Source organism: Oratosquilla oratoria, chromosome 12 (genome assembly GCF_046742065.1).
Source record: "Oratosquilla oratoria isolate Oo_2021 chromosome 12, ASM4674206v1, whole genome shotgun sequence".
Taxonomy (NCBI): domain Eukaryota; kingdom Metazoa; phylum Arthropoda; class Malacostraca; order Stomatopoda; family Squillidae; genus Oratosquilla; species Oratosquilla oratoria.
Window position 1 is genome coordinate 41,586,148 of NC_134788.1, and position 12,191 is coordinate 41,598,338.

A 12,191-nucleotide genomic window follows, 5' to 3' on the forward strand; every position below is an offset into this window, starting at 1 on the left:
ATGATAAATTTGTTTTTGTTCCTTTGGCAGGACAGGAAAAAACTTTGAACACCCATTGCTGATGGTAAACATAGATATAATGGCCGAAAGTAACGTCACTCAAATAGTGACCCATACAATAGAAAAGACTTTTCAGTGTGAACTATGCGGTGCCATCTTCTCGCATCAAAGTACTCTCATTCAGCATATGGGGGTCCACACAGGAGAAAAACCTTTCCATTGCCAGTTATGCGTCGCTACATTCTCACGGAAAAGTCATCTCAATCAGCACATGAGAAGTCACACTGGAGAGAAGCTAGTTCAGTGCGTGCTTTGCGATGCCGCTTTCTCACGGAAAAGTCACCTCAACCAACATATGAGGATCCACAGCGGAGAGAAGCCTTTCCAGTGCGAGCAATGTAACGCTGCTTTCGCATACAAAGGTGATCTGAATAAACATATCATGATCCACACAGGAGTCAAACCTTTCCCCTGTGGGATTTGTAACTCTGCTTTTTTGCGGAAAGGTGAGCTGAACAAGCATGTGTTGATCCACACAGGAGAGAAGCCTTTTCACTGTGAGTTGTGCAATGCGGCCTTCACGTATAAAAGCAATCTAAATCAGCATAGGAAGATCCACACTGGAGAGAAGCCTTTTTCGTGTGGGCTGTGCGATGCTGCTTTTTCTTGTAGAAGTAACCTGAAGAAACATATAATCATTCACACGGGAGAAAAACCTTTCAAATGTGACATTTGTGAAGCTGCTTTTGCAAGAAAAGGTCATCTTGATGAACATACGAGGATTCATACTGGAGAGAAGCCGTTTCATTGTGAACTGTGTAGCGCCGCTTTCTCGCACAAAGGTCATCTCACGTTACACACAAGGATTCACACAGGAGAGAAACCTTTCAAGTGCGAGTTGTGTAATGCCGCTTTTTCACAAAATAATCATCTCCAGCGGCACATGAGGACCCACACTGGAGAGAAGCCCTTCCAGTGTGACCTGTGTGTTGCGGCATTTGCAAAAAATAGTGGTCTCAAAAGACATATGATCACTCATATGTAAAAAGTAATAATAAATAAGCAGTGTGTAAATATAGTTTCACATCCTATTGGACATAATGTAACTTGAGAACTTCAATAGAAAATATGGAGATAAATATGATACATATGAATAAAGTAATCATGGCATCTAACATTTAAATGACAAAATTCATGTGCTATTGGTAAAATTGTTTATTTTGCTTTCCTTCCCATTAATTTCCATTTATTGTACATATGGAGTTCATATGTGTCCTCATAACCTTTGAAAATGCACTCAAACTCCAAGCAGTGAAACCAACTTATGTATTTACCTAGTTGTATTTTACGGGATGAGAGCTAAACTCGTGGTGACCCGTTTTCGTATCTCTCTGCATCCAGTTTATTCTTACAATCTTGTATAGTTTTGGCACTCACTGTTTCTCCGTTTAGTTTGTTCCAGACATCAATCACTCTATGTGGAAAGCTATTCTTTTTCAAATCTTTTCTGTAATTGTCCTTCTTTAGCTTATTTTCGTTACCTCTTGTTTCTCTTTTGTCCCATTTTAATAAGTCGCCTCTTTCAAGAATTTCTATACCTTTCATAATTCTGTAAATGGTCAACAACTTGCCTCTTTCTCTTCTCTGTTCCAGTGTTGATAGATGTAATTTCTCCAATCTTTGTTCATATGTCAAGTTTGATAGTGTAGGTGCCATTTTTGTTGCTGCTCTTTGATTTTTTTTTTTTTTTTTTTTTTGCTAGGTGCCCATAGTGTCACAGCATACTCTAGTTTAGGTCTTATTAGTGTAACCATTATTTTCTTTACTGGTAGACACTGGTTTTGTGCCTATTGCTTGGAGGCAGGCAAATGTTGTTCCTGTTTTTAAGAAGGGAGATAGATCATCTCTATGCAACTACAGGCCAATCAGTTTGACATCAGTTATAGGGAAAATGCTTGAATCAGTAATAGTAAATAGATTCAGAGAACACATTGAAAGACAATTTAATTTGTGATACACAGCATGGTTTCTCCAAGGGTAAGTCATGTGTGACTAATCTTCTATCCTTTTACACTAAAGTATATAAGGGGTCAGATAACAATGATAATTGTGATGTTATTTACCTAGACTTTAGCAAAGCATTTGACAAGGTGCCACACCAGAGACTACTAAATAACATCAAACCCCATGGCATTGAAGGAAAAGTGTTAGAATGGATTAGAGCTTGGATTAGTAACAGAAAACAGTGGGTCACCATAAATGGAGTAAAATCCAGGTGGGGCAATGTTACTAGTGGGGTCTCCCAGGGCTCAGTTTTGGGTCCTTTGTTCATTATGTACATAAACAACTAAAATGATGGGATAAATAGTGATGTTAGTAAGTTTGCGGATGGCACTAAAATAGGATGATTAGGTCAGGAGACGATGTAGAGATTCTGCAGGATGATCTTAACAAATTGTTCAAATGGTTGGTGAAATGGCAAATGAACTTCAATGGCTCTAAGTGTAGCATGTTAAACATAGGGCTACACAACCCTGAAAATAGATACAGCTTAGAAACACGCTTTCAGAGAAAAGTGAGTGCGAGAGAGACTTGGGAGTTCTAGTGAGTCCGGAACTTAAATCCAGGAAACAGTGCATTAGTGCCAGAAATAAAGCTAACAAAGCATTAGGTTTCATTGCTAGGATGATAATGAATAGAAGTGCAGAGGTAATCATCAAACTAGCGATAGTTAGACCCATCCTTGACTATGCGGTACGGTTTTGGTCTCCGTCCTACAGAACGGACATCAATCCACTAGAATCAGTACAGAGAAGAATGACTCGTAAATTTGCCTTACGGAGAGAGGCTTAGGCACCTTAACTTACACTCTCTGGAAAGACGCAGAGTGCGGGGTGATCTGATAGATGTGTTCAAGTGAATCAAATGCCTTAACAAGGGTGATGCAAACAAGGTCATCATATTAAAACAACAGGGCAGGACTCACAGTAATGGTTATAAACTGGACAAATTTAGATTTAAGAAGGAAATAGGCAAGAATTGGTTTACTAATAGGGTGGTCGACGAATGGAATAAACTTAGTAACCATGTAGTAGGCGCTGAAACTATCGGTTGTTTTAAGAAACGATTAGACAACTTTATGGATGGGGATGACAGGTGGTGATGGATACGGAGCTGCCTAGTGTAGGCCTTATGGCCTGTTGCAGTCTCTTTCATTCTTATGTTCTTCATGTAGTCAAAGGCCACTTTCATTGATCTTAATAAGTTGAAAGTCTCTCTAAATAATTTATTGATATGTTTATCAGGTGTCAAGTCACTTGATATAATCACTCCTAGGTCCCTTTCTGAATCAATATTTTTACTTGTTTCCAATTTTATATTGCCCCAATTTTAGCTTTTTCCAAATTCCATTATGCTACATTTCTTAATGTTAAAGTTCATTTCACATCTAACTCCATTCCCATATTTTGTCCAGGTCTTCTTGTAGCGATCTGCAATCTTCTTCTGTGCTTACTCTCTTGAGCAATTTGGCATCATCAGCAAAGAAGTTCATGTAACAATTCACCCTCATCCATATCGTTTATATATATGTCAAACATTAAAGGAGCCAATACAGAGCCTTGCGGGATGCCACTCTTCACATCTTCCCAGTTCGAATTTTTGCCTCTTGAGTTCCACTCTCATTTTTCTCCCACTTAAGAAATCCTTCATCCATTCCAGTAGCTTTCCTTGTATTCCTCCTATTCAATTTTTCTTATTAACTTTTTATGTGGTACTTTGTCAAAAGTCTTCTGCAAGTCCAAGAAGGCGCAATCTGCCCAGCCATCCCTTTCTTGTATTATCTCAATTAATCTCGAGTAAAAACATATTAAGTTTGTGGTACACGATCTTCCATTTCTTAAGCCAAATTGTTTAGGATTTAATATTTTATTCTTTTCCAAGTAATGTACATTATGTGAATACCCAATTTATATTTCATTTAAATGTGAAAAACTATCATTAGCAGATGACAACCTGCTGTTTCAAGTATCATCTAGTTTTGGTATCGAGACGTGCCAATGATGGGTGATTTCAATTTTACTGACATTGACTGGATGACCTTTGAATGTAGCAATATAGATAGTCATTTGATAGAGTTTCTTGGTGACAATTACATAGTTCAGCACATAAAAGAGCCCACAAGACATGGAAGCATATTTCTGATCACATGTAAAAGCATGATACATATACAAAAGGCTATTTTCCCCCTACACGGGGGGGTAGCCAAAAAGGAAAAGGCATAGAAACCACTCCCACCCATTACATTTCCTATATATTCCACTCTCCTCAACCCTCCTCCTTCCCTCTCATCTTGACACCTCCTGGATGACGGGTCATCCCTGCATCTTGTCCACTGCCCTGGGTCAGAAGCAGTGTCGCATGACACATCACATCCACAGCAAGGCCACTTCATACATTCGGCGACCCCCCCTCTCCGTCCCCCCATGCAGAAAAGGAGAAGACGGGGAGAAATCCCTTCGGGCTGCGTCAATATTTTTCTCATACTTCCTCACCCCACCCACTCCCCCTCATGATAATTGGTGCAAAATTGAGAACATTGCAGGCAGCAGTCACTAGTTCAATTCAAGCTTCAAAATGTTTTGGAATCGACTGCTCCTCTACTTACGTTCATTCGTTTTACGTTTTTTTTTTTTTTCGATTTTACGTTTAAACTGACTGTAAATTGTAAAAAGAAAAAAAAATAGTGATTTTTTTAGTTTAGCGCGCTCTCCGTAGTACGAGACGTTCAAACGATACTTACGCATAAACGACAGACTGAACGTGCCTTGCCTCCTCCTCCTCCTTCTCCTCCACCATCTAATTTGATGTTGCTTGAATTTAATTCATTTGAAATTAATGTTATTACTTTACAATGTTATGTTTATAATTAATGGTTTAGGAGTGTTTTATAAGATACGGTAATAGAATTTATGGATGTATAGTACAGTATGAACGGTCATATATTACTGGAACGTACAGTAAAAACTTACGTTCATTTTCACGTTACGTTCGGCCGTTCGGAACGTAACTAAAACGTAAGTTGAGGAGCGACTGTATATCTAAAATATCTGAATTCAAAAGAGCTCAGTTCATGGGACTACACCAAGAGTTTCAGTTTATAGACATGGAGACAAAAGTTAGATGAAAGACCTGTGGATCAGGTGTGGGAAATATTTCAAAATACACTTACCGAGATGATTCATACCTTTTTATCCCATCCAAGGAAAGACTTCTCCCAAATCAGACTCACTCGAAATGGTTTGATAAGCAAGGAATAAAAAGAGAAAATATAAGTGTTCTGACTTACCTAATGACTATCAGAGTTGAGTGATGCAAAGGTATTTAAAAAAGATAATCGGGAAAACAAACCAACAGTACAAAATTAATATTGCTGATAAATCTAAAAAAAAAATCGCCCAAAATTTTATAGTTCAATTAGAAATGAAGTTATTAGGAATTACATTAGCCCACTAATGTCTGTCAATGTTGAACATGAATATTTAAATGAAGGTATGTGTGATATATTAAACAGTTCTGTATTTACAAATGAAACACTTCAAACTAAAGCCTTAAGTGAAACCTGTGATAAGCTGAGATGAAACTTATGTAAATATATTAGTGCAACTATCAGTAACAACCTCAAGTCATCTAACCAGATGGTGCAATTATCAGTAACAACCTCAAGTCATCTAACCAGATGGTGCAACTATCAGTAACAACCTCAAATCATCTAACCAATGTATTTCTGCCTTAGAGAAAGCAGTAAGGTTGCACAATCTTTTGATCTCAAAAGGCTGTCTTTAACCAACTATATACATCATTAGTCCATCCACATTTGGAATATGCTGAGTCTGTATGTTAGCCAAATCTCAATAAAGAGTGACAGATTGGAAAAAATACAGCTGTAACCCACATAACTGATTCCAAAGATCAAAAGTCATGAAAAACACATAAAACATATTAACCTATTTTCCCTAAAAAAACAAAAAACAAAAAGATAGAAAAAAATAGACTCGGGTGTGACTTGATACAGGATTTCAAGATTATAAAGAGAATTTGCAACAAAAGTGATTAAAATTTACAAACTGAATATGAATCAGACAAATTGTCTCAAGCTGTCAGGATGTAATGGGTAGAGACAACTTTGCCAACTTGTAATCGATGGGTGGAATAAACTCCCTGCAGATGAAAGAGAACTGGGATGGTTCGGACACATGGAAATAATGAGTGAAGAATAACGAATAAAAGAGGTGTGGAAGGCAAAGGTGGGGGGAGTGAACTTGAGGGGATGATCGAGTATGAAATGAATGGGGAGAAAAGAGCATTGAGCAAGAGGGGAATGTCTGTTGAGCAAGAAAGGGAGGAGGCAGAAGATAGGAGTGAATGGAGAATGTGTATAGACGATACAGTGATGCAAGGAAGGGGGTGGGTTAGAGAATGGTTAAGTGTGAATGATAAATAATTTGACACAGCCCAAAGGGATTTCTCCCTATCTTTTTCTATGGATGGATGGAAAGGATGGGTCACCAATTATGTGAAGCAGCCTTGCTGTGAATTTGCCATGTATTGCTACATTGCTTTTGACCCAGGGCAGTGGGCATGATATAGGGTGAGGTCAGGTGTGTGTCCGTACGTGGTCCCGTCCCTATCCAGATGTGTAGGCGAATATATCAAACACTATATGTCACCTTAGTTCTATTTTAATCACTTATTGTCACTACACAGGAATGTTTATATTTAATAATAATGTCTCACATGTTCCTTATCACTACAGTACACATTGTAAGTTATCGACCGACTCCTCTCCGAGCTCCGTGCATCATCTTAAGAAGGCCGGAAACTCCTTTTGTGAGGTGCCACGCTCGTATAATCTGACTTGTTTATGTGAGCTGGGTTTAGTTCGTCACATCTTATTTTAATTTACATAATTAGTTTATAATTTAGTCTGACAGCCAGACTATAATATATATCCAGGGGAGGTTCGTCAGTATACGTAATAATGTGTTTATTACTGTGTGGTTATTGGTGTGATCGCGTGTGTTCGTGTGTTGATGGTGACTGGTGGCGCGGCAGGAAGTGCTTGTCAGCAGATTGGTCAGCGAAATGAACAGGATGTCTTTGGCGCCTTATTGTCGGCCGGCTGAATGTGGTTGGGGTAGTTGAGATGGAGGAGTGTGTGGGTCATATGACTGACTGATACTTACAAGTGTATGGGCGTATACATATCGCTCTCCCCCTAGGGTTAGGTGGCTGTTGGTGGTATGGTGTGGAGTGGGTTTGAACAGGTGGGGTATGGGGGGAAGGAAAGGGGAAGGTTTGGTACTGTTGCTGAATGGGAGGGGGGTTATTATGTGTTGGGATATGGGGGTTGGATGGATTATGGTTTATAGGAGGTTTTGTTTGCATATTTGGTTGGATGGGAGGAATGGGTGGTTGTGATTGTGAGGGGTGAAAGGGGTCTACTTGAGGAAGCTGGTTGAAGGGCATGGTATTAGGAGGAGCAACATGAGGAGTTGGTTGGGTGGGTTGTTGTGGTTGAGATGGGTTGGAGGTGTCTACTTGAGAAAGCTGGTTGAAAAAAGGTAAGACATCGTTCTCATAAAGGGGAGTTATTGGGGTATCTGCATTAGGATTAGTTTTGTCATTGCCAATTAAGTCTTCTGTGTGTATTTCCTCTTTGTCACTGGATATGTCATTTTGGTGTTTTTCTTCTCTAGACTTTGAGAAGACGCTATGTAAGCTTTGTTTTAGTTTTGATCTGGTGGCAAAGGCCATGTTGTTAAGTCATGTATTAGTTAATAGTTAGTTTTGATTTGTAATCTAAGAAAAAAGGAGCTGTTAAAATATGAATAATAGGTATATAGTAACTAAGGGTAATATGTTATGCTTAGATATGGGAAGGGGGATATAGTATGTCAACGGTTATAGTGTAATGGGATTACAAAAATCATAAAAATATGTATATACATAAAATAGTAATAAAATGTCATAAAAAAAATTTACAGCAGTAAAATAGGTTACATTGATAAAAATGTATAAGTTCTATGTAAATATTGAATTTTAAACATATAAGAGCTATTTGTTTAAACAAGAATTACTTAACTAGAAGAATGCATATGAATATCATATTATGTAATAATATTAACTGTTGAATATATATGTATATTTGTAATTGGCAGATTAAAGAGTATTACTTAATGATAATTTTTGGAGAGAAAAAAACTTCTAAATGACAATATGCTAATATAAGTGCGAGATTACATAATCGTTGTATGGCTAAGGTGTACGTGCGTTGAGCACGTGGGTATCTAAGGGCGTATAGGTTACCTTAATATCGTGCTTGAAGCGATTGGTATTATGACGTGCAGCTGGGAAATTTGCTGATGTTGTGGTTCTCGGTGGAACGCGACACTCGGATGAGTGGTGGGGGGTGAGCGGATGAGGTTTGTCCTCAAACGATGACTCGTTGAATGATGTTCGCATAGAAAAAAAAAATGCGAGTATCAGGGATGGTTTGAATGGATAGGTAAGGTAATAGTAGTAATGATACTATTACGTATTTGAAAAGGTGTTGGATGGGTTACCTTATTTAGAGGCTGGTAATTATAGTTGAGTCGGCGGCGATAATCGTACTTATATGCACTGGGTGACGGAATGATTAAAATAGGTAGGTGTTGCTTCTGGGAGGGAACGGTTGGTGTGGAGTGGGTTTGCCCGGGCCGTCGTGTAGGGTGCGGTAGGTGCGAGGAGGTGTTTTCTTCAGAGACAGGCGGTTTTCTTCAGAGACAGGCGGTTTTCTTCAGAGACAGGCGGTTTTCTTCAGAGACAGGCGGTTTTCTTCAGAGACAGGCGGTTTTCTTCAGAGACAGGCGGTTTTCTTCAGAGACAGGCGGTTTTCTTCAGAGACAGGCGGTTTTCTTCAGAGGTGTGGGTAGGACGTTTGCTGCCACCATTTCTTATGTGTCCGTACGTGGTCCCGTCCCTATCCAGATGTGTAGGCGAATATATCAAACACTATATGTCACCTTAGTTCTATTTTAATCACTTATTGTCACTACACAGGAATGTTTATATTTAATAATAATGTCTCACATGTTCCTTATCACTACAGTACACATTGTAAGTTATCGACCGACTCCTCTCCGAGCTCCGTGCATCATCTTAAGAAGGCCGGAAACTCCTTTTGTGAGGTGCCACGCTCGTATAAACTGACTTGTTTATGTGAGCTGGGTTTAGTTCGTCACATCTTATTTTAATTTACATAATTAGTTTATAATTTAGTCTGACAGCCAGACTATAATATATATCCAGGGGAGGTTCGTCAGTATACGTAATAATGTGTTTATTACTGTGTGGTTATTGGTGTGATCGCGTGTGTTCGTGTGTCGATGGTGACTGGTGGCGCGGCAGGAAGTGCTTGTCAGCAGATTGGTCAGCGAAATGAACAGGATGTCTTTGGCGCCTTATTGTCGGCCGGCTGAATGTGGTTGGGGTAGTTGAGATGGAGGAGTGTGTGGGTCATATGACTGACTGATACTTACAAGTGTATGGGCGTATACAAGGTGAGAGGGGGGAAAGAATGGTGGATAGGAGTGGTTATATTCCTTTTGACTTGGCTATTTCCCAAGTAAGGGGAGGAAAAGCCTTTGGTATATAGATAGAAATAAACACCTAAGCAATATGTTGTAAGTCTAATGTCTGCCAACTGTTTGGTTCACTTGTTTAATCATTTCTTTGTTTATCTATTTTTAGCATCTAATCTACATGGGCCAAAAGGTCTCCTGTTAGTATGCTCTTCCTTTGTAATCTACATATATTTTACCATCAGTAACATCCTAAGCTCAGTATAGCTATTTATCTACTCAGATGAACGGTACAAGTGCCCAGTATTTTTTCCCCTTACATTTATATAATTTTCTATATGTAGAGACATTGGGACAAATTATGGGAAAGGTGGAGGGGGAAACACGGGTCTTTATCTGAATATCGAGTTTATTCCTGACCGGTTTCGCTTACAATAGCCTCTGAAGAAGCTATTGTAAGCGAAACCGGTCAGGAATAAACTCGATATTCAGATAAAGACCCGTGTTTCCCCCTCCACCTTTCCCATAATTTTCTATATGTACCCATGTAAGGTGGGTAGGTATCAATGAGTTCACCTTTGTCGCCCTAAGATAGATTAATGTGTACTTCTATTCTGCAGGGGCTCCCCAGCACAGTACTAAAATATTGACTACATGTTACCATGCAGTCAGTACCCCAGTATGAGCTTATTGTTGTTTCACATAACCTTCCGGACTCAGCCACTAACTGCTTCAATCTATCCTCCAATTCTGCTACAATTGCAGTGTCATCTGTAAACAGCAACTGACATGATCCTAACTTTCCTCTGTTGTTGCTAGCAACAAACCCCGCTCATATGCATTTTGTACAACAATACATTACAGTAGGTCCGATAATTTTTATGACAGTCGCATGCAGGATTCGAACCCACTGATTTCGGCCACCCGTAAGATAAACTTCACTGAGCCTTAACCCACTACACCAACAGAGACTGTAAAGGCCTTGAAAACTGGAATCGAACTGATTCCCGAGGATAGGAAAGATCACTAATCTGCGACCCCAAATCCTGGTGGGCTTGGGCCTTGTGTAAAACAGGAAGTGGGGTCGCAGATTAGTGGTCTTTCCTATCCTCGGGAATCAGTTCGATTCCAGCTTTCAAGGCTTTTACAGTCTCCGTTGGTGTAGTGGGTTTAAAGCTCTGTGAAGGTGATCTTACGGGTGGCCGAAAGCAGTGGGTTCGAATCTTGCATGCGACTGTCATAAAAATTATCGGGTTGATGTCGCCGTTACTAGCGAATTTCTCTCAACGTTACAGTAGGTAACTCCGGTTCAACCCAATTTCACCTCAAACCACATTCTCCATTCCTTACCCATACACAAGCTATAGTAAACAAGTTACTCATTCTTTTCCCCCTCCTAAGCCTTTTTACACCTGTATGCCTCACCAAATACATAGGATTTCCACCCTCCAAAGAATCACCAATATACTGATTGATCAGTTCTCGGTTTGGTTAGTGATTTTCGGTGAACTAGACGCAGGAAACAAAAATTTGGGGGACATTTTGGCCACTCTGGATTCAGGGCCACGATGTCCTCCTGTTAATTTGACTTGGACACTACTCAGGGCAAAGGTGCGGGTACCAGAGGCGAAATGACAAAAAACCCATCCAGATCCTCATGAGTCCCGTGAACGGTCAACTGGTCCCCAAATCTGTACCCCTAGGACAACTGGCCCCAAAAAATAGTATATCTCGTCTCCAATTTTTTTCATTTTTTTTTATTTAAACAATAGTTTTGAGATATTTAGCAAGAATAAAAATACCACAACATATTACGTACAACACTATTAAATAATACACAGGTATATATTACTCAAAATAGCAAGAAGCAAAATACCATAATATATTATGTACAACACTTTATTAAATCATCTTATGTTTAGTAACATAAAAAATAAAGTTAAAAACCACTAAAGCATAAAAAAACATGTATACGAACAATAGAGAACACATTTGGACAGTTTTTAGACAATTTATTTTGAGGACGAGTTGACCACCCAGCTTGTCATTCGGGGACCACTTGCCCTAGGGGACCAGTTGACCGGGGACCAGTTGACCGGGGACCAGTTGTCCTACAATCCATGAGTCCAGGTTCCTCCCATAGGTGCCCGGACAATTCGTCGACGGACAATTCGTCAACGGACACCTTTATATACCACATTTTTGCCGAACGGTTGGTTCGTCGCGTACGAGCCTATAGTTACATAAATACCTGGTTGCCTGTTTAACACTCTTTCGACAAAAAAGGCTGTTCGACGAAACATCCATTCGACGAATCGTCCGACGACGATATGTCTGTTCGACGAATTGTCCGGCGACAAATTGTCCGCCGACAAAACGTCCGGTCACGCTTCGCATGAACCTCGCAGTTTCTTGTGCACGACTTCTGGCGTAAGTTTGGACCTAATCGACCGACCTTACGATTTTTTTTTTTTCTCCACTTTCTCCAATTTGACCACCATCTCACCCAGAGATCCAAGGCCAAAGGCGGAAAGGCAAGAATCGACCTGGAGCCTCAAATTTACCTGG

General features: G+C 39.7%; 2 protein-coding genes across 2 annotated transcripts in view; one reads left to right on the forward strand and one right to left on the reverse strand.

Moving 5' to 3' along the window:
* LOC143031538 (uncharacterized) overlaps nucleotides 1–12,191 on the reverse strand; it is a 485,407-nt gene that overhangs the window by 340,446 nt on the left and 132,770 nt on the right. The gene's annotated exons all lie outside the window — the stretch shown is intronic.
* LOC143032056 (uncharacterized) overlaps nucleotides 1–12,191 on the forward strand; it is a 44,012-nt gene that overhangs the window by 28,403 nt on the left and 3,418 nt on the right. Inside the window, exon 6 of the mRNA XM_076196523.1 lies at nucleotides 31–1,041. Coding sequence (XP_076052638.1) covers nucleotides 31–1,041 — 1,011 coding nt within the window. The remainder of the gene's footprint in view (nucleotides 1–30; nucleotides 1,042–12,191) is intronic.